This window comes from Schistocerca serialis, chromosome 3 (genome assembly GCF_023864345.2).
Source record: "Schistocerca serialis cubense isolate TAMUIC-IGC-003099 chromosome 3, iqSchSeri2.2, whole genome shotgun sequence".
Taxonomy (NCBI): Eukaryota; Metazoa; Arthropoda; class Insecta; order Orthoptera; family Acrididae; genus Schistocerca; species Schistocerca serialis.
This window is the reverse complement of record NC_064640.1, coordinates 974,418,480-974,439,964: the sequence shown is the minus strand read 5'-3', so window position 1 is coordinate 974,439,964 and position 21,485 is coordinate 974,418,480. Positions and strand designations below refer to the sequence as shown.

Sequence of the window (21,485 nt, the reverse complement as noted above, 5' to 3'; positions counted from 1 at the left end):
AGCCGGAGAAGGCTGTTGCTCCTCCAGCTGGGTGGAGGGGACCAATGTCCCCTGCATTTGGAAGGGCCTTGCTCCCAAAGAAGGTACTTTGGGAGCAACGGAAGGAGATTTTTCCCCCTACCATCAAGGGGGCAGATGTAGTCTGGAGGCCCAGAGGGCCAACCGTTCATGGCACAGAGTGTGGCACAACTGTTATTTGTGATGGTGATGTTTACGTAGCTGCAGCGTACGTGGATGTCAACCAAACGGGGTGTAATCGTTCAAATTTATGTTCAGCCTCTTGGTAAGTCAACCAGTCCAAAGTATTGTACTTCACGACTTTCTGCTCTTTTCGGAGTACTGTGCAGTCCGGCAGGCAGGGGGAGTGCTGCTCTCCGCAGTTGATACAAGTGGGAGGAGGTGCACAAGGAATATCTGGATGCAGTGGACGTCCACAGTCTCAACATGTGGCATTGGAAGTGCCGCGGGAAGACATGTGCCCAAATTTCCAGCACTTAAAGCACCGCATAGGGGGAGGGACGTATGGTTAAACGTCACAGCGGTAAACCATCACCTTGACCTTTTCTGGCAATGAATCGCCCTCGAGGGTCAAGATGAAGGAATCGGTAGCAACCCTGTTGTCTTTGGGTCCCCTGTAAACGCGCCAGATGAAATGAACACCCTGACGTTCTAAATTGGCACGGAGCTTGTTGTCAGACTGCAAGAGGTAATCACGATGGAAAATAATCCCCTGGACCATGTTGAGGCTTTTATGGGGAGTGACAGAAACAGGAATATCACCCAGCCGGTCACAAATCCGAATCAAGACTGCACCACTTCTGATCTTCGACAGTGCTGTCACTTCCCCAAACTTATCCTCAAGATGTTCAACAAAAAATTGAGGCTTCAGTGGTAGAAATGAGTCCCCGACCATTCTGCTACAGACTAAATACTGAGGTGAATATGGCTCTCTTCTTACTGTAGCCTTACATTCCTCCCACGGCATAGCGAGGGACGGGAACGATTTAGGGTCATATATGTCAGCATTGTACTCAATCTTGGCCTTCTTGGAGACTGCCAGCACAATACAGTCACCAGGAAGAGATGACTTAGTCCAGTTCATTGCGGGTCATCCACCCTGATGCCACCCACTCCGACCAAGGGCTTTCCCCACGGGCGCCATCCAGCCACAGCAAAGGCCACCTAGCATGACGGCCATTGCTGGGAGTCCTTATGCCCCAGGAAGACAGGCATCTACTCCTTGGCATACGTGGGGCGTTTCCAGCTCAGGCATCAGTAGTGCAATCCCTGTGTTGTCAGGGGGCCACCACCAAATGGATACATGATGACCCCACCACAACGGACTGATTACCGTGCTGGATATTGGGTACAGAGAAATCCAATACTGTCTTGGGGGTGAAAGAGGACAGGAAACAATGGAAGAAGATGACATATCCCAGAAAGTGTCCTCACCCAAATAGTTGAATGGCAGGTGAAGATGCAGAGCCATGACAAGAGGTCCAGGAGATTGAATCTAAGGGCACTCATGCGCCACTTAAGGTGTCCTTCCTCATATGGCCCACACTTCTGTAGAATTTGGAACGTGGCAGGTCAACCCGTAACATGGGACCTGGACTTATAGGGCTGAACAGTGAGACACTCCTTTTAGTCGTATCTTACGACGGACAGGGATACCTCGGGCCTATTCTAACCCCCGGACCTGCAGGGGGAGTTGTGTTTTGAAGTTAGTATTTTGAACAATATATGTCTTTAATCACAAGTGTTTTGATTGTAATTTTTGTAAGGGTGTCTCACCCGAGAGTCAGCAGGCACATTTTCTCTATTGTTTCCGCATATACACTCCTGGAAATTGAAATAAGAACACCGTGAATTCATTGTCCCAGGAAGGGGAAACTTTATTGACACATTCCTGGGGTCAGATACATCACATGATCACACTGACAGAACCACAGGCACATAGACACAGGCAACAGAGCATGCACAATGTCGGCACTAGTAGAGTGTATATCCACCTTTCGCAGCAATGCAGGCTGCTATTCTCCCATGGAGACGATCGTAGAGATGCTGGATGTAGTCCTGTGGAACGGCTTGCCATGCCATTTCCACCTGGCGCCTCAGTTGGACCAGCGTTCGTGCTGGACGTGCAGACCGCGTGAGACGACGCTTCATCCAGTCCCAAACATGCTCAATGGGGGACAGATCTGGCGATCTTGCTGGCCAGGGTAGTTGACTTACACCTTCTAGAGCACGTTGGGTGGCACGGGATACATGCGGACGTGCATTGTCCTGTTGGAACAGCAAGTTCCCTTGCTGGTCTAGGAATGGTAGAACGATGGGTTCGATGACTGTTTGGATGTACCGTGCACTATTCAGTGTCCCCTCGACAATCACCAGTGGTGTACGGCCAGTGTAGGAGATCGCTCCCCACACCATGATGCCGGGTGTTGGCCCTGTGTGCCTCGGTCGTATGCAGTCCTGATTGTGGCGCTCACCTGCACGGCGCCAAACACGCATACGACCATCATTGGCACCAAGGCAGAAGCGACTCTCATCGCTGAAGACGACACGTCTCCATTCGTCCCTCCATTCACGCCTGTCGCGACACCACTGGAGGCGGGCTGCACGATGTTGGGGCGTGAGCGGAAGACGGCCTAACGGTGTGCGGGACCGTAGCCCATCTTCATGGAGACGGTTGCGAATGGTCCTCGCCGATACCCCAGGAGCAACAGTGTCCCTAATTTGCTGGGAAGTGGCGGTGGGGTCCCCTACGGCACTGCGTAGGATCCTACGGTCTTGGCGTGCATCCGTGCATCGCTGCGGTCCGGTCCCAGGTCGATGGGCACGTGCACCTTCCGCCGACCACTGGCGACAACATCGATGTACCGTGGAGACCTCACGCCCCACGTGTTGAGCAATTCGGCGGTACATCCACCCGGCCTCCGGCATGCCCACTAAACGCCCTCGCTCAAAGTCCGTCAACTGCACATACGGTTCACGTCCACGCTGTCGCGGCATGCTATCAGTGTTAAAGACTGCGATGGAGCTCCGTATGCCACGGCAAACTGGCTGACACTGACGGCGGCGGTGCACAAATGCTGCGCAGCTAGCACCATTCGACGGCCAACACCGCGGTTCCTGGTGTGTCCGCTGTGCCGTGCGTGTGATCATTGCTTGTACAGCCCTCTCGCAGTGTCCGGAGCAAGTATGGTGGGTCTGACACACCGGTGTCAATGTGTTCTTTTTTCCATTTCCAGGAGTGTATTTTGGTACCCGTCACATCTTTCAAGCAATGTCCAGCTTCAATGGAAAGCGTCGCTTTGTTTCCCATTACAAACAAAATGAATTTTACATGCCCATTTCACAGACTGATGACAAATTAGTATAGTGGGATATTCGTTTTACCAATATGTGTTAACAAGGACAGCAAAACAAGATAGCCAGTACTCCAGCAGTGACAGCACCGTCCTGATTCCCACTTACTGCGCAGCAGAAATAATACATATCTATACAGTGAATATTGCATTAGGCTAATTTGGGACCACTCTGTTGAATGGGCATGTAAAATTCTGATTTAGAAATAAATTTCTTTGTAACAGAAAAGAAGCCGACACTTTTTGACAGGACCTCGTCGCACGAGAGACTTAATGAGAAGTATTTGTTCAGGTCGACCCCATCTACACATTGCAAGAACGAAACTGCAAATACCTGCTGAAAATAAAAGAAAAAATGTGCCTGATGACCCACTGCAATGAGTAATAATCAGAACAAAAAATCAAGAATGTTGTTACAAAAGTAACACATGAAGCCATCATGAAACACTCACTGTAGTCATTTAAAATATATCTCATAAATATGAGCATAGTGCCTGTGAACAAAAAAGTAAGGGTAGCTGATGCCAGGACACACGTGCTGCTTCCGCACGTCACTCAGCGCTCGTGCCCCTCCGTAGCACTGAATGGCCGTGTCGTATGTGGTGGGCTGGGTCGCAAAAGCACGCCACTGTGCACCACTCTGGATCTGGAGAACATTTGTTTGATCCCTACAGTTCCGATTTTTTGCTGAAGATAAGATCGGGATGTTCACCTGCTTTTTGGTAAATTCTAGAATGCAGCAGCCTAGGATTCTGGAGTGACTCTCAGAAAAGGACCATGGCAAAGCTTTGAATCCATGATGGTGCAATCTGTCTTGTCACATGTGATAATATACACAGTTGTTAAGCTATATAGGATCAATTTAAACAGTCACTTGTGCAACAGAACAAGAAGAAAAGCACGGGAGCTACTCCAAAATATGCATATTTTGGACAGAGATGCCACTGAGCATCAATAGGAAAATTAATGTTAACACACAGAACCATAGAGAGAACAATTCACGCAATGAGCCAGAACTGTTTGAAGCTGAACAAAGGGCATAACATACATTTTTGAATGGTCTACACGGTTAGACTGGAACACTGCAACACATTTGAAGAAACAATACAAATGGCAGCTCAATTCATAGAAGAGCTATGGAGGCCTCAACTTAATGCGAAACTGGATCATCCTGTTTTCAAACCATAACCAGAAACAAACTATTGTAGGAGCAGCCAACAAAGTACAACTTCATGTAAGACAAAATTCAATGTTTTGCCTGTAGAACGGAGGACACATTTCACAAAACTACAAGAAGGGGAACACAGAAGACATGGCCACGAATGGGGGGGGGGGGGGGCTTTGGTAGGAGTATGTTAAATGATAGAGGGGAAAGGAAGGACCAACATTACTTCAGCCTACCAAAAAGCAAAAGTTGCTGTGAGCTCAACTAATGACCGCACAAAGGTCTGCTGATTAATGCAATTTATCATGGTGAAAACACAGGGGATCAGATTTCTGTGATATGTTCTGTGTAATCAAGGAAGAAAGTTGGTGGCAGCCAAGTTGTACAGCTAAAGGGTTAAATGGCACCTGGGTGCAAAACTGAAGGGAAGTTGTGATTTGACTTCCTGACAGACCAAGATGAATATGCTTCAGAAAAGTGATAAACAGAGAAAAGCATGAGAAAAGTACATGCTGGTGTTAGATTTCCCAGTAGCTAACCATGCTCAGATCAATGTAGCACAATGAGAAATCCAATTTGGTCTTCCCAATTATGGCTGCAACGGATATTCTAAAAATCAGACTCAAACGAATGCTAGTGTCTGTGAGGTAATACCAAAACTGTGAAATAACACAGTTATGCTATACCGAATTGACACACGTTTGACTGAATATGAGTGCATTTGCTTCTCACCTTCTGAACAGAGTGGAATGACAATGGAAAAAGGAACTATGTGAGCTTCTCTATGCAATAAATTACAATTGACATTTTCTAGTGAGGAAAAAAAAAATGATGATGGCATCCTCTTGGGTAAAATATTCCGGAGGTAAAATAGTCCCCCATTTGGATCTCCAGGTGGGTACTACTCAAGAGGACGTCGTCATCAGGAGAAAGAAAACTGGCGTTCTACGGATCAGAGTGTGGAATGTCAGATCCCTTAATCGAGCAGGTAGGTTAGAAAATTTAAAAAGGGAAATGGATAGGTTAAAGTTAGATATAGTGGGAATTAGTGAAGTTCGGCGGCAGGACGAACAAGACTTTTGGTCAGGTGAATACAGGGTTATAAATACAAAATCAAATAGGGGTAATGCAGGAGTAGGTTTAATAATGGATAAAAAAATAGGAATGTGGCTAAGCTACTACAAACAGTATAGTGAACACATTATTGTGGCCAAGATAGACACGAAGCCCACGCCTACTACAGTAGTACAAGTTTATATGCCAACTAGCTCTGCACATGACGAAGAAATTGATGAAATGTATGATGAGGTAAAAGAAATTATTCAGGTAGTGAACGGAAACGAAAATTTAATAGTCATGGGTGACTGGAATTCGACAGTAGGAAAAGGAAGAGAAGGAAATGTAGTAGGTGAATATGGATTGGAGGTAAGAAATGCAAGAGGAAGTCACCTGGTAAAATTTTGCACAGATGGTAATTTAATCATAGCTAACACTTGGTTCAAGAATCATGAAAGAAGGTTGTATACATGGAAGAACCCTGGAGATACTAGATGGTTTCAGATAGATTATATAATGGTAAGACGGAGATTTAGGAACCAGATTTTCAATTGTAAGACATTTCCAGGGGCAGATGTGGACTCTGACCACAATCTATTGGTTATGAACTGTAGATTAAAACTGAAGAAACTGCAAAGAAATGGGAATTTAAGGAGATGGGACCTGGATAAACTGAAAGAACCAGAGGTTGTACAGAGTTTCAGGGAGAGCATAAGGGAACAATTGACAGGAATGGGGGAAAGAAATACAGTAGAAGAAGAATGGGTAGCTTTGAGGGATGAAGTAGTGAAGGCAGCAAAGGATCAAGTAGGTAAAAAGACGAGGGCTAGTAGAAATCCTTGGGTAACAGAAGAAATATTGAATTTAATTGATGAAAGGCGAAAATACAAAACTGCAGTAAGTGAAGCAGGCAAAAAGGAATACAAAAGTCTCAAAAATGAGATCGACAGGAAGTGTAAAATGGCTAACCAGGGATGGCTAGAGGACAAATGTAAGGATGTAGAGGCTTATCTCACGAGGGGTAAGATAGATACTGCCTACAGGAAAATTAAAGAGACCTTTGGAGAAAAGAGAACCACTTGCATGAATATCAAGAGCTCAAATGGAAACCCAGTTCTAAGCAAAGAAGGGAAAGCAGAAAGGTGGAAGGAGTATATAGAGGGTCTTTACAGGGGCGATGTTCTTGAGGACAATATTATGGAAATGGAAGAGGAGGTAGATGAAGATGAAATGGGAGATGTGATACTGCGTGAAGAGTTTGACAGAGCACTGAAAGACCTAAGTAGAAACAAGGCCCCGGGAGTAGATAACATTCCATTAGAACTACTGACAGCCTTGGGAGAGCCAGTCCTGACAAAACTCTACCATCTGTTGAGCAAGATGTATGAGACAGGCGAAATTCCCTCAGACTTCAAGAAGAATATAATAATTCCAATCCCAAAGAAAGCAGGTGTTGACAGATGTGAAAATTGCCGAACTATCAGTTTAATAAGTCACAGCTGCAAAATACTAACGCAAATTCTTTACAGACGAATGGAAAAACTGGTAGAAGCCGACCTCGGGGAAGATCAGTTTGGATTCCGCAGAAATGTTGGAACACATGAGGCAATACTGACCCTACGACTTATCTTAGAAGAAAGATTAAGGAAAGGCAAATCTACGTTTCTAGCATTTGTAGACTTAGAGAAAGCTTTTGACAATGTTGACTGGAATACTCTCTTTCAAATTCTGAAGGTGGCAGGGGTAAAATACAGGGAGCGAAATGCTATTTACAATTTGCACTGAAAGCAGATGGCAGTTTTAAGAGTCGAGGGGCATGAAAGGGAAGCAGCGGTTGGGAAGGGAGTGAGACAGGGTTGTAGCCTCTCCCCGATGCTATTCAATCAGTATATTGAGCAAGCAGTAAAGGAAACAAAAGAAAAATTTGGAGTAGGTATTAAAATCCATGGAGAAGAAATAAAAACTTTGAGGTTCGCCGATGACATTGTAATTCTGTCAGAGACAGCAAAGGACTTGGAAGAGCAGTTGAACGCTATGGACAGTGTCTAGAAAGGAGGATATAAGATGAACATCAACAAAAGCAAAACGAGGATAATGGAATGTGGTCGAATTAAGTCGGGTGATGCTGAGGGAATTAGATTAGGAAATGAGACACTTAAAGTAGTAAAGGAGTTTTGCTATTTAGGGAGTGAAATAACTGATGATGGTCGAAGTAGAGAGGATATAAAATGTAGACTGGCAATGGCAAGGAAAGCGTTTCTGAAGAAGAGAAATTTGTTAACATCGAGTATAGATTTAAGTGTCAGGAAGACGTTTGTGATAGTATTTGTATGAAGTGTAGCCATGTGTGGAAGTGAAACATGGATGATAAATAGTTTGGACAAGAAGAGAATAGAAGCTTTCAAAATGTGGTGCTACAGAAGAATGCTGAAGATTAGATGGGTAGATCACATAACTAATGAGGTGGTATTGAATAGAATTGGGGAGAAGAGGAGTTTGTGGCAAAACTTGACCAGAAGAAGGGATCGGTTGGTAGGACATGTTCTGAGGCATCAAGGGATCACCAATTTTGTACTGGAGAGCAGCGTGGAGGGTAAAAATCATAGAGGGAGACCAAGAGATGAATACACTAAGCAGATTCAGAAGGATGTAGGCTGCAGTAGGTACTAGGAGATGAAGCTTGCACGGGCTAGAGTAGCATGGACATCTGCATCAAACCAGTCTCAGGACTGAAGACCACCACCACCACCACCACCACCACCACCACCACCACCACAACAACAACAACAACAATATTACTGTATTTCACACACCACTGGCAGTCTTCTGTAGTGTTTGGAAAGGAATTAACAGTAAAATATTATATTTTCAAAGGAGACAGGTGCATTTTGCACATATTGTCAAAATGACCAACTACTAGGAGCGGGACAGCAATCATCACTATACATAATACAAAGTGTGATAAAAAAAGTAATGGGAATTTTTTTATTTCATGGGCTTCATACATCTGATCTTCAATTTCTTTCCTTTTTTTCTCTTGTTGATACACATATTCCTGATATATGTTTGGGATTTTCAGCTGTTTTAAATATTTATTTTATTGTTCACAGTCGAAAAGGTTATACGTGTTTTCAGAGTCCCTGGAAAATGTTTTACTTTCGAAAAAGGTGGATCAAAGAATTTACACTAAATTTTAAACAATGGAAACTCCAGGCAGGAATATCCAACATAGGAAAAGATAGACTGCTACTTACTGTTAGTTACAGACAGGCAAAATTAAAAGATGCTTACAAATACGCTTTCAGCAACAGCCTTCATTGCAAAAAGAGACACACACTCCATTCATTCACACAAGCAAGCACACCTCATGAACTACTGACCGCCAACTCCGGCAGCTGGGGTCAGACCTAAGATGCTGGAGTTGGTGGTCATGTGTGCGTGAGGTGTGCTTGCTTGCGTGAATGAATGGTGTGTGTTTCTATTTTTCCAATGAAAGCCATTGCTAAAAGCTTATTTGAGTCTTTTAACTGTGCCTGTCTCCAATTTAGTGTGTTATCTTTACAGTAAGTAGCAATCTATGTTTTCCCCACATTGTTGCACTAAATTTTGCTTGAAAAATTGAATAAAGTGTAGCACAACATTTGAAATACTGACTGTGGCTTTTGGCAACTCTACTATGAGTAAGACAAGAATTTATGAGGGGTATGAACATTCCAAAGAGGGTTGAGAAGACAAAGACAGTAACTGTTCTGGATGCCCTAGCACATCATTACTTATAAAGTGGAAGTAGTAAAGAAAATGGCTCTGGAAAACCACCAAATCACCATCAGAGATGTTGCTGATGATGTCAGCATATCCTTTGGCTCATGCCAAGGTTTTTTTTTTTTTTTTGGGGGGGGGGGGGTGATTAAACGTGAACCAGCAGCAAAGTTTGCTCCAAAATCGTGGAATTTTGACCAAAAATGTCGCCACCTAGACTTCACTCAGGAATTGCTGAACAAAGTTGACAACAATCCAGAACTTCTAAATAAGATTAAAAAAAGGTGACAAAACATGGGTATACGGGTATGACACCAACACCAAGGCCCAATTGTCCCAATGGAAACTGCCTGAAGAGCCAGGACTGAAAAAAATTCAACAAATTCGATCACATGCCAAGGTTCTTCTCACTGTTTTCTTCAATGACAATTGGATAGTGCATCAAGAGTTCTTGTCTTATGGTTGTACAGTCAATAAGGAACACTACCTGTAAGTTAAGTGCTGTTTGCATGAAGCAGAAAAAAAAAAAAAACCTGCCAGAACTGTGGCAAAACTACTCGTGGAAATTGCACCACGATAATGCTCCCGTTCACATCTCAATGCTTGATCATGATTTTTTGGCAAAAGCCAAAAACGTTATGTTGCCTCAGCCACCATACTCACCAAACATGGCCAAATGCAACTTCTTCCTATACCTGAGGTCGATGAGAACAATGAGAGAACGTTGTTTTGCCACCGCTGATGAGATAAAAACAGAATCACTGAAGGAGCTGAACATCATAACAAAAAGTGAATTTCACAAGCACTTCCAAGATTGGAAAAAGTGCTGGTGTAAGTGTATCATATCTGAGGGGGATTACTTTGAAGCGGAAAAGGCTGATGATTATGAATAAACAAAGATTCTTTTAGGAAAATAAAAATTTCCATTACTTTTTTATCACAAATCATACATAGGGTAATTATCAACAATATTACAATAACACAGTGTCAAGAAGAGAGACATCTTGTAATAACAGAGACCAATTGAACACACTGGTGAAATATTTCGGCGAGAAAGTTGGCAAGTATTTCTGTGAACTTGTCCCCTCCGAAGTTTGTTTTATACACATGGCCTTTCACTGTGTACATTCCTGCACAGCACAATACAACTGTAACATCCATTGTAGCTCCCCCCAGGCGATAAACGAGGCACATCCTGCAGGAGGTATGTAATCATTACTCATAAATTATTTAAAAATACAAATTACATAATTACAAACAATGTTATACTAAACAATGATTACTCAATTTCTGGATTAAAAAAAAAAAAAAAAAAAAAAAAAAAAAAAAAAAAAAAAAAAAAAAAACACAAAAAATTAAACCCAGTAATTATTTACAAGAACTGACTAATTTATATATGGGAGTATACAGGTTTGATTCCACATCCTACCATCCAAATTAAGGATTACACAAAATAATAAAGAAGAATACATAAATTTTCTCACATGACATCTGTCCCCTAGGTTCTTGAAAGATGCTGTCACCATTAAAACAACATATTTCATTATAACACAGTCCAAGCAGAAACAACTGAATAACACATGCACATATTTCTGTATGTGGTTTCTTTATTTTATCATTTCTGTATGTGGTTTCTTTATTTTATCAGATAAAAAGGAAGAAATATAAAAGTTTAACATTTTGTCAACCCAGAACATTAGGAACAGAACATTAGCTCATGAGGAGATGTGAAGGAAATGGCACTGGAATCAAATTATTATTGCATTTCTTTGAAGTGAGAAGAGGAAATCACAGAAAACTTAAATTAAAATGGCCAGGTGGAGATTTGAACCTCACTCATCTTGAAAGTGAGTTCAGATTTTGGTTTGTTACATCAACTCAATTTAAAAAAATTTAAGAGAATCATTTGATGATTACATTTCAATTATGTCCCTTTTTGCAGCTCTCTCTCTCTCTCTCTCTCTCTCTCTCTCTCTCTCGCAATAAAAGTCTGAAGTATCCACATACCTCACCACCATAAACACACTGAACAATGGATGCCCATACAGGACATGGGGATTTGCACCTAAATTATATTAGTATTTTTTCACACATCTATGTAGGTTTAAGATCATTATCAAGATCTATAACACCTACCACAGTCTCTGCAAACACACTTTGGTTTACATAGATAACATAACCAAATATCTGCATTTTACAGTTCTGACAAATTACACCCTGTTACTGAATTTTCCTTAGCATAAAATGCAAAAGAGACAGAGCCTCAGAATGTAGAACAGCTGTACAGCCGGTACTAGACTGTCTGCGATTCTAAACTGTTACTTCCGGAGCCAACTAAACCAAACAACCAGAAATGAATGAAGTCATCACCAGCCAATGGCACTGCCCGGTAACTATGACCTGCTGCCTTTTCAGGGATTGGGATTCTGTTGTATAGGGGTAATTATAAGGAATGTTACTTACAACCAGTGAGGTGGCAGTACTGTAATTTGGCTGGGAATGACTTCCTATGCATGTGAGTGGTGGCAGCTGTGTGCAGCACAAGACGAAGCAATGGCCACAAAGTGCATCAGTGTTCTGAATAACACTGGGCTATTATCCTTCATAAGGAATAGTGTAGTTTGTTCTTGTAACCGTGTCTGTGTGTATTGTGGTTGATGCTTTCATTAGAGTGGTGTGTTAAGAGTTTGCACAAATGCCAAAAACAGAAACAATGACAATCCAGGAAATGGATGAACTCTTGGCAAGGCAGTTTGCCGAGCTAAAGGAGATAAATGAAGCTTTGCAAAGAGAGGGAGACTTTTAATAGCGAGAATGAGCATAAACAAGTGGATGTAGTGGAAGCAAAAGCTTTGGTTAGTTCACCTATCCCTTCTGTGGATCCTGTCACAGCTAATCTAGCAACTCCTTTTTCGGGTAGGGCAACCGAGGATGTCTCAATGTACAGTGATGACCTGGAAGCTGCCGCTAGGTTGGGTAGTTGGTCAGACAAGACATCCTTGGATGTGTCTAAATTACAGTTGGTTGTGATGCAAGCAGCATACATCAGTACCATCAAGTGCTGGATAAAGCACAGACATTTAAGCAGCTTAAGAAGGCGCACTAACCACGTTATCGCAAGCAGAATATCGCAAGGTTTTTTTAGAGAACAGCTTAATGCGTTGTCTCAAAAGTGAAGCGAGTTGGTAGAGGCATTCATAGGCAGAATTAGGAAAATCAATGCTAACTTGTACGAGCTTACACAGAAAGTAGAAGCAGACAGAATTAATCCACAAGAAGAGGAGAACAGGAATCAGATGTGTTTTTAAGAGGACTTCCAGCAGACATGTCAAGGAGAGCGACAATGGAAAACCCGAAGGATTTTGCTGCCACCATTATGGCTGCTAAGCAAGTGGAAGAGATCAATATTGTGGCCTGAGGACAAGATAAGGGTTGTGTGTTTCTTTTACCACACAAAGATGAAATGCTACAGCTGTGGACATATGGACCATGTTAAAAAGCAATGCAGAAAACTTCAGTGTTACAAATGAGGGTGGGTACTGACCTTCCGATGATGCGTGTTGCAGAGGTACTGGAATGCAATAACAAGATGGACATGTTGCACTATATTGTGCACCGAAGCCTGGTACATGTGAAGGAAATAGATGGGGATTGTATGGTTTTGGAAAGTGTGGATGATTTTAGCTCTGACAAGTTGAGCTTATAGATTGCAAACTTGGAGATCATGGACGAGTATAATCTGGGTAGGTCATGTGAGGACCTTTGCCACAACCAGACCATCAACACAATTGCATTATGCGAGAAGGTAAAACAATTTGGAGGGAAGAGATAAGTCAACAATGAAAGTCTTGTTAATATGATTTGTCAACCTGTTCAATCCTGGTCAATCATTACCTGCAATACTGGTAACACGCCATACCATACCAACGGTTAACAATGCTCTAGTGTATAAGAAGCCGTACAGGATACCTAGGCACCTATAACCTATACTGGAAGAATTTATTGATCAACTGCTGGCTGAGGGCAATACTGAATCAAGTTACAGTCCATGGGCAGCTACCATTGTAATAGTCCTGAAAAAATCATAGAATGGAACAAAAAAGCATAGATTTTGCTGCATGAGCGGTGATGGACAGACATCCTGTACTAAATATAATGGAGATTAGAGAGAACTTAAGTCAATGTAAATACTTCACAATGTGTATGAGGAGTGGTTATCATTGTTGGAAGTGGTTCTGGAAGAGCAGCCAAAGACCACATTTACTGTCCCTTGGAGTCACTATCAATATTTTAGGCTGCCATTTGGTCTGAAGAATGTGCCAGCTATCTCGGAGGCTATTAGTATCCGACGGAGTGCTCAGAGGATTAAAATGAAGACTGTTTTTTATCTCAACAACATAATTGCATTTTCTAAGGATATGGAAGAGCACATGCAATGGTCAGAGGAATTCTTTAAGAGGCTAAATCCAGCACAGTTAACACTCAGTAATGAGAGGAAGATGTGAAAATTGACGCACGCCTAACTTCTGCAGAATGTGCTTTCTTACCACCACAAACTACATAGCAGTTTCAATCATTTTTATGGTTCTGTAATTACTAATGGGAATTCATTGAAGAGTTTGCTGAAATTGCTAAGCTATTGAATCATTTGTTGAAAAAAGGTGTGGAATTTCCATAGTCAACTTTTAGACAGCATTTGAAAAATTGAAGGAAGCATTGACAACAAACCTGATACTGATATTCCCAAACTATGAGGGACAATTTATTCTGTCATGTTTCACTAGGCATGGCCTCCACCTCAGAAGGTATGGGAAGGGGAAGCTGGCAAAGCTTATAGACGACAGTGTAGTGGGTGTTGGTAGGATCACTCATGGAAAAATTCCTGTAGTAGTTGATGTTGAAGCTGCACCTATTTTAGAGTGAAGACAGCTGATATGTATACCTGCTAAAAGGAAGTCCCTCTAACTAAAGGCTTATATTCAGAGGAAGTCATGTTTCCAAGAAGAGAAGGAATTAGCATATTTCATCAAAATATAAAAGGTATTAGAGATAAAGTTAGTGAACTGCTTACAGATGTGATTCTGGAATTATTGGTATATTGGAGTACCACATAATAATTTGAAAATTCAGGGGCTTCCTTTACCAGGATACAGATTAGCTGGCTGTTTTTCAAGGAGTTCTTTGTGTGGTGGGGAAGTTGCTTCTTGTTGTTGTGGTCTTCAGTCCTGAGACTGGTTTGATGCAGATCTCCATGCTACTCTATCCTGTGCAAGCTTCATCATCTCCCAGTACCTACTGCAACCTACATCCTTCTCAATCTGCTTAGTGTATTCATCTCTTGGTCTCCCTCTACGATTTTTACCCTCCACGCTGCCCTCCAATACTAAATTGGTGATCCCTTGATGCCTAAGAACATGTCCTACCAACTGATCCCTTCTTCTAGTCAAGTTGTGCCACAAACTTCTCTTCTCCCCAATCCTATTCAACACCTCCTCATTAGTTATGTGATCTACCCATCCAATCATAAGCATTCTTCTGTAGCAGCACATTTCGAAAGCTTCTATTCTCTTCTTGTCTAAACTATTTATCATCCATGTTTCACTTCCATACATGGCTACACTCCACACAAATACTTTCAGAAACGACTTCCTGACACTTAAATCTATACTCGATGTTAACAAATTTCTCTTCTTCAGAAATGCTTTCCTTGCCATTGCCAGTCTACATTTCATATCCTCTCTACTTCGACCATCATCAGTTATTTTGTTCCCCAAATAGCAAAACTCCTTTACTACTTTAAGCGTCTCATTTCCTAATCTAATACCCTCAGCATCACCCGACTTAATTCGACTACATTCCATTATCCTCATTTTGCTTTTGTTGATATTCATCTTATATCCTACTTTCAAGACACTATCCATTGCGTTCAACTGCTCTTCCAAGTCCTTTGCTGTCTCTGACAGAATTACAATGTCATCGGCGAACCTCAAAGTTTTTATTACTTCTCCATGGATTTTAATACCTACTCCAAATTTTTCTTTTGTTTCCTTCATTGCTTCCTCAATATACAGATTGAATAACATCGGGGAGAGGCTACAATCCTGTCTCACTCCCTTCCCAACCGCTGCTTCCCTTTCATGCCCCTCGACTCTTACAACTGCCATCTGGTTTCTGTACAAATTGAGAATGGCCATTCGCTCCCTATATTTTACCCCCGCCACCTTTAGAATTTGAAAGAGAGTATTCCAGTCAACATTGTCAAAAGCTTTCTCTAAGTCTACAAATGCTAGAAACATAGGTTTGCCTTTCCTTAATCTTTCTTTTAAGATAAGTCGTAGGGTCAGTATTGCCTCACGTGTTCCAATATTTCTACGCAATCCAAACTGATCTTCCCCTAGGTCGGCTTCTACTAGTTTTTTCATTCGTCTGTAAAGAATTCGTGTTAGTATCTTGCAACCGTGACTTATTAAACTGATAGTTCGGTAATTTTCACATCTGTCACACCTGCTTTCTTTGGGATTGGAATTATTATATTCTTCTTGAAGTCTGAGGGTATTTCACCTGTCTCATACATCTTGCTCACCAGATGGTAGAGTTTTGTCAGGACTGACTCTCCCAAGGTTGTCAGAAGTTCTAATGGAATGTTATCTACTCCCGGGGCCTTGTTTCGACTTAGGTCTTTCAGTGGTCTGTCAAACTCTTTATGCAGTATCGTATCTCCCATTTGATCTTCATCTACATCCTCTTCCATTTCCATAATATTATCCTCAAGTACATTGCCCTTGTATAGACCCTCTATATACTCCTTCCACCTTTCTGCTTTCCCTTCTTTGCTTAGAACTGGGTTTCCATCTGAGCTCTTGATATTCATACAAGTCGTTCTCTAATCTCCAAAGGTCTCTTTAATTTTCCTGTAGGCAGTATCTATCTTACCCCTAGTGAGATAAGCCTCTACATCCTTACATTTATCCTCTAGCCATCCCTGCTTAGCCATTTTGCACTTCCTGGCGATCTCATTTTTGAGACGTTTGTATTCCTTTTTGCCTGCTTCATTTACTGCATTTTTATATTTTCGCCTTTCATCAATTAAATTCAATATTTCTTCTGTTACCCAAGGATTTCTACTAGCCCTCGTCTTTTTACCTACTTGATCCTTTGCTGCCTTCACTACTTCATCCCTCAAAGATACCCATTCTTCTTCTACTGTATTTCTTTCCCCCATTCCTACCATTTGTTCTCTTACGCTCTCCCTGAAACTCTGTGCAACCTCTGGTTTAGTCAGTTTATCCAGGTCCCATCTCCTTAAATTCTCACCTTTTTGCAGTTTCTTCAGTTTTAATCTACAGTTCATAACCAATAGATTGTGGTCAGAGCCCACATCTGCCCCTGGAAATATCTTACAATTGAAAATCTGGTTCCTAAATCTCTGTCTTACCATTATATAATCTATCTGAAACCATCTAGTATCTCCAGGGTTCTTCCATGTATACAACCTTCTTTCATGATTCTTGAACCAAGTGTTAGCTATGATTAAATTACCATCTGTGCAAAATTTTACCAGGTGACTTCCTCTTGCATTTCTTACCTCCAATCCATATTCACCTACTACATTTCCTTCTCTTCCTTTTCCTACTGTCGAATTCCAGTCACCCATGACTATTAAATTTTCGTCTCCCTTCACTATCTGAATAATTTCTTTTATTTCGTCATACATTTCTTAAATTTCTTCGTCATCTGCAGAGCTAGCTGGCATATAAACTTGTACTACTGTAGTAGGCATGTATTTTAAATTAACTAAGGCATTTGATTGTGTAGATCACAAAATACTGCTCCAGAAGTTGGACCTTACGGAATATGGGGAGTAGCTCACAATTGGTTCACCTCTTATTTTAGCAACAGACAGCAAGAGGTTATTATTCACAATGTTGAGAATGGCTGTGATGTGGGGGTCTCAGTGGGGTACAGTCAAGTGGGGGCAGACCCAGGTATCAGTGTTGGTGCCACTCCTGTTCCTTATTTATATAAATGATATGCCCTCTAGTATTACGGGTAACTAAAATATTTCTGTTTGCCGATGACACTAGCTTGGTAGTAAAGGATGTTGTGTCCAACATTGGCTTGGTTTCAAATAGTGCAGTTCATGACCTAAGTTCATGGCTTGTAGAAAATAAACTAACTCCAAATCACAGTAAGACTCAGTTTTTACAGTTTCTAACACACAATTCAACAAAACCTGACATTTTAATTTCACAGAGTGGGCATATTTACTGAAACTGAACAGTTAAAATTTCTAGGTGCTCAGATAGATAGTAAACTGTCGTGGGAAGCCCACATTTAGGATCTTGTTCAAAGACTTAATGCTGCCATTTTTACTATTGGAACAATATCTGAAGTGAGTGATCATTCGACACAAAAATTAGTCTACTTTGCTTATTTTCATTTGCTTTTATCATATGGTGGTATATTTTGGGGTAAGTTCTTGTTGTATTGTAGATTGCATTTACTTAAATTTATGGATTGACTTTTTTTGGGTTCATATACATTTTATTTTTATCTATTACTACTTTTATGTTGTAATTTCATGTACTGACATGTTCCATGACCTGGGAGATTTTCTCCTCAATTTGGTCCTATGGAACTTGACATGTAAATAAAATAAATAAAATTAATTTGAATGTTGATTTTTGTGCATCATTATCTGACAGACCATTACTAAATTTGATCACAATGTGCTTCTCAATTTGAAGACAAGCTATTGAAAACAATACGTATGATCCTGCGAATATTTCCCGACGCACTAGTTGGAAAGTGTGACATCTTTATCAGATTGGAAGTTTATTAATGTTGTTTTTGCTGTAAATTAGTCAAAAATATAATATTGAAATCTTTACCAAATTAATTTGATGTGTATCTTATAAACTGAGATTGACAAAGTCCTAAGTCTGGAAAGTAAAGTCATCTCACCGAACTGAGAGGTGAAGTGAAACCATCTTTAATCCAGTTTCTAAAAATATGGATTGTACCTAGTAAGATGTCCTAGGTCTTTGAGGCATGTGGTTTACAATATATCATGTGAGTTTGGTGTGAATTATTACAACAGTGTAATCACATTATTAATGAACAGTGCAAGAAACACTCCAAAATGTATAACTAAGACGTTGTGAGAAACCATTCATTGCAAAGCATGGTGTTACCAACACACACAAATTATTATTTGACAACACTGAAATCCTGGCACACACCTTGTGTTACTGGGATTCATTTATCAAGAAAGCAGTGGAGATCCACAAGTGTCCTAAATTTTTTAATGGGCGTCACCTGAATCCCAACATGGAGGAAAGATCTAGAAAACAATATAAACCCCATACTAATGCGAGTGGCTGATATGTTTCCTTATCATTGTTGTGGTATTATTGGTAAAGCGAGTATGAGCGGTGCTAAAGAAAGCATGAGAGCTTTAAATCTGACAGATATGTGTTGACTAGAGTTTGTTTACATCTTACAGCTTGTCATACCAAGGTATTAAGGAGACATTTTGGGAACTTGCTTACCTGTTTTGGTGAATTTCAGTAGTTGTTTCTGTTTGAGTGAGTGTATGTTCAGTGAATTCTGGAAGTAGTCAAAGTTACAGGTTTTTAGTTATTCCAAGATAGATACCAGAGACTTTATGCTCATTTCATTAATAATGTATCAAGTTACCTCTTCATTTTAATATTTGGTGGCTAAAATCTGCTTCATTTTAAATGATCAAGACTTTTTATTTATAAAAAAAAAAAAAATTACACGGACTTGATCAAATCTGGTAGAAGTAATATTACTGAATATATTGCTGCGTTAGTCTAGAACAAAATTAGGTAAGTAGAACCCAACAATATACAGATACTAACTTTATATAAATTAATCCATTGAGTAGGAGGAGTTGTCAAACAGAAATTATTTCAGTTGTTTTTAAAACTTTTATTATGTGCCTGCACCCTTAATTTGTAGGTGATGTTTTCAAATATTTTTACAGCTGAGTAAGTTAAGTTGTGAATAGTGGAGGCAATTTTTGTTCCAAGTGTTAGACTTACAAACAATACTACTATTTTTAAATTGTGCCTGATGCCTCACAACAAACTTCATAAGAGAGGTTGTTAGGATGCCTAAATTTTTAAACAATTGCCTTCATGTAGTTTGAGGATGACCACCAGATATCCTTACAGAATATTTCTGTATGATGAATATCTTGGTGGTAAAGGATGTTGTGTGCAACATTGGCTCGTATTCAAATAGTGCAGTTCATGACCTAAGTTTGTGGCTTGTAGAAAATAAACTAACGCTAAATCACAGTAAGACTAAGTTTTTAGTTTCTAGCACACAATTCAACAAAACCTGACGTTTTAATTGCAAAGAATGGGCATATGATTAGTGAAACTGTAAAGTTCAAATTTCTAGGTGTTCAGATAGATAGTAAACTGTTGTGGAAAAGCCAAGTTCAGGATCTTGTTCAAAGACTTTGTGCTGCCACTTTTACTATTCAAATGATATCTGAGGTGAGTTATCATTCGACATGAAAATTAGCCTACTTTGCTTATTTTCATTCGCTTATATCATATGGTATTATATTTTGGGGTAACTCATCCTACTCTAAAACGATATTTTTGGCTCAGAAAGAGGCAGTTCAGGCAATAAGTGGTGTAGGTTCACGAACCTCTTGTCGAACCCTATTCACGAGTCTGGGTATTTTGACATTGGCCTCTCAATATATATATTCCTTAATGTCATTTCTTGTTAACAATATTAGCTTATTCCTAAGAATAAGTAGCTTAAGTGACAGTCGTTTCAGGTCTTTAAGATGAGGTAACCACGTAAACTTCGAGCAAAAAACGGGCCCCACAAATCTCACCGTGTCTTCAAAAGCAAGGACAGTGTCCCTCATCCTCAACTCAGTAAAAGGTTACAAACGAACGAGAACGGTGAAAAAGAATACATGTGGACTTCTCAGTGGAAAACTTAAAACCACTCTTCTGCGCCCAGTCATCCAAATGTCTAAGAGTAAGTTGCAACTGATGCGTTGTTGTTGCAAGGCTTGAAGAAGAGCAAAACAAAGAGAAATCATCCACAAACAAGGAACACTGGACAGGACTTTTCGCTATGGAGGTAATGCTATTAGTAGTGATGGCAAAGACAGTCACACTTACAACACTACCCTGAGGAACACCGTTCTCCTGCTCAAAGCAGTCAAACAGGACGTCACCAATTTGGTATCTAAAATATCGTGGCGAGAGGAAAGACTGAATAAAAAGTGGAAGACAACCACGAAAATCCCATTCATGAAGCTGCTCCAGGATGAGACGCCTCCAAGTGGTATCGTAGGCCTTCTCGATGTCAAAAAATGCACCTAGAAGGTGATGATGGTGGTGCAAAACTTGCTGTATAGCCACCTCCAGGAGGGCAAGGTTATCGAAGGTGGAACAAACCCTCCTGAACCCACACTGAAAGCGACTGAGGACTTGCCGGGATTCTAACATCCAGACAAGGCGCCGGTTGACCATCCGCTCCCAGGTCTTTCTTGTGCAACTAGTGAGGGCAACACTGTGGTAACTACTTGGGCTCATGCGGTCTTTCCAGGTTTTAAAAAGGGAATTAAAACTGCCTCATGCCACGAGTCAAGAAAGTGACATGACGCCCAAATGGCATTAAAAAGTGCGAGGAGGATTTCTTTGTTGCGCCTTGTGAGGTGCCGTAGCATACTGTAATGGATCCTGTCGCGACCAGGTGATGTGTCACGATAATGCAGAATCCAACTCCCACCTGGAAAATGGGCAATTGTAAATTTCATTAGAGGTGGACTGGAAGTCCAGAGTATACCTCTCAGCAAACGCTCTATGGCACTGGAAACCCGGATCCTGACTGGCTGTTGCAGTAACCGTGGCAAAATACGCTGCCATAGCGTGGGCAATGTCTCATGGATCCGTGTGGAGAGTGCCATTATTCATTACAGCAGCCATGGGTCACCTCCCTCCTCTCCCAGAAATTCTCCTGATGGTCTCCCACACAATGGAACTTTTGGTGGAACGATTAATGGCGTTCAGGCACTGTTGCCACGACCTCTTCTTGCTCTCTCTAATAATGCGGCGACATTTTGCCCTCGC

General features: G+C 41.1%; 1 protein-coding gene across 2 annotated transcripts in view; it reads right to left on the bottom strand.

Annotated features, from left to right (window-relative positions):
• Positions 1 to 10,299: 10,299 nt before the first annotated feature.
• LOC126469632 (heat shock 70 kDa protein 14-like) overlaps positions 10,300 to 21,485 on the bottom strand; it is a 145,724-nt gene continuing 134,538 nt past the window's right edge. For both annotated transcript variants that reach the window (XM_050096759.1, XM_050096758.1), the window contains one exon: positions 10,300 to 10,546. In XM_050096759.1, the coding sequence (XP_049952716.1) occupies positions 10,339 to 10,546 (208 nt within the window). In that variant the 3' untranslated portion in view covers positions 10,300 to 10,338. The remainder of the gene's footprint in view (positions 10,547 to 21,485) is intronic.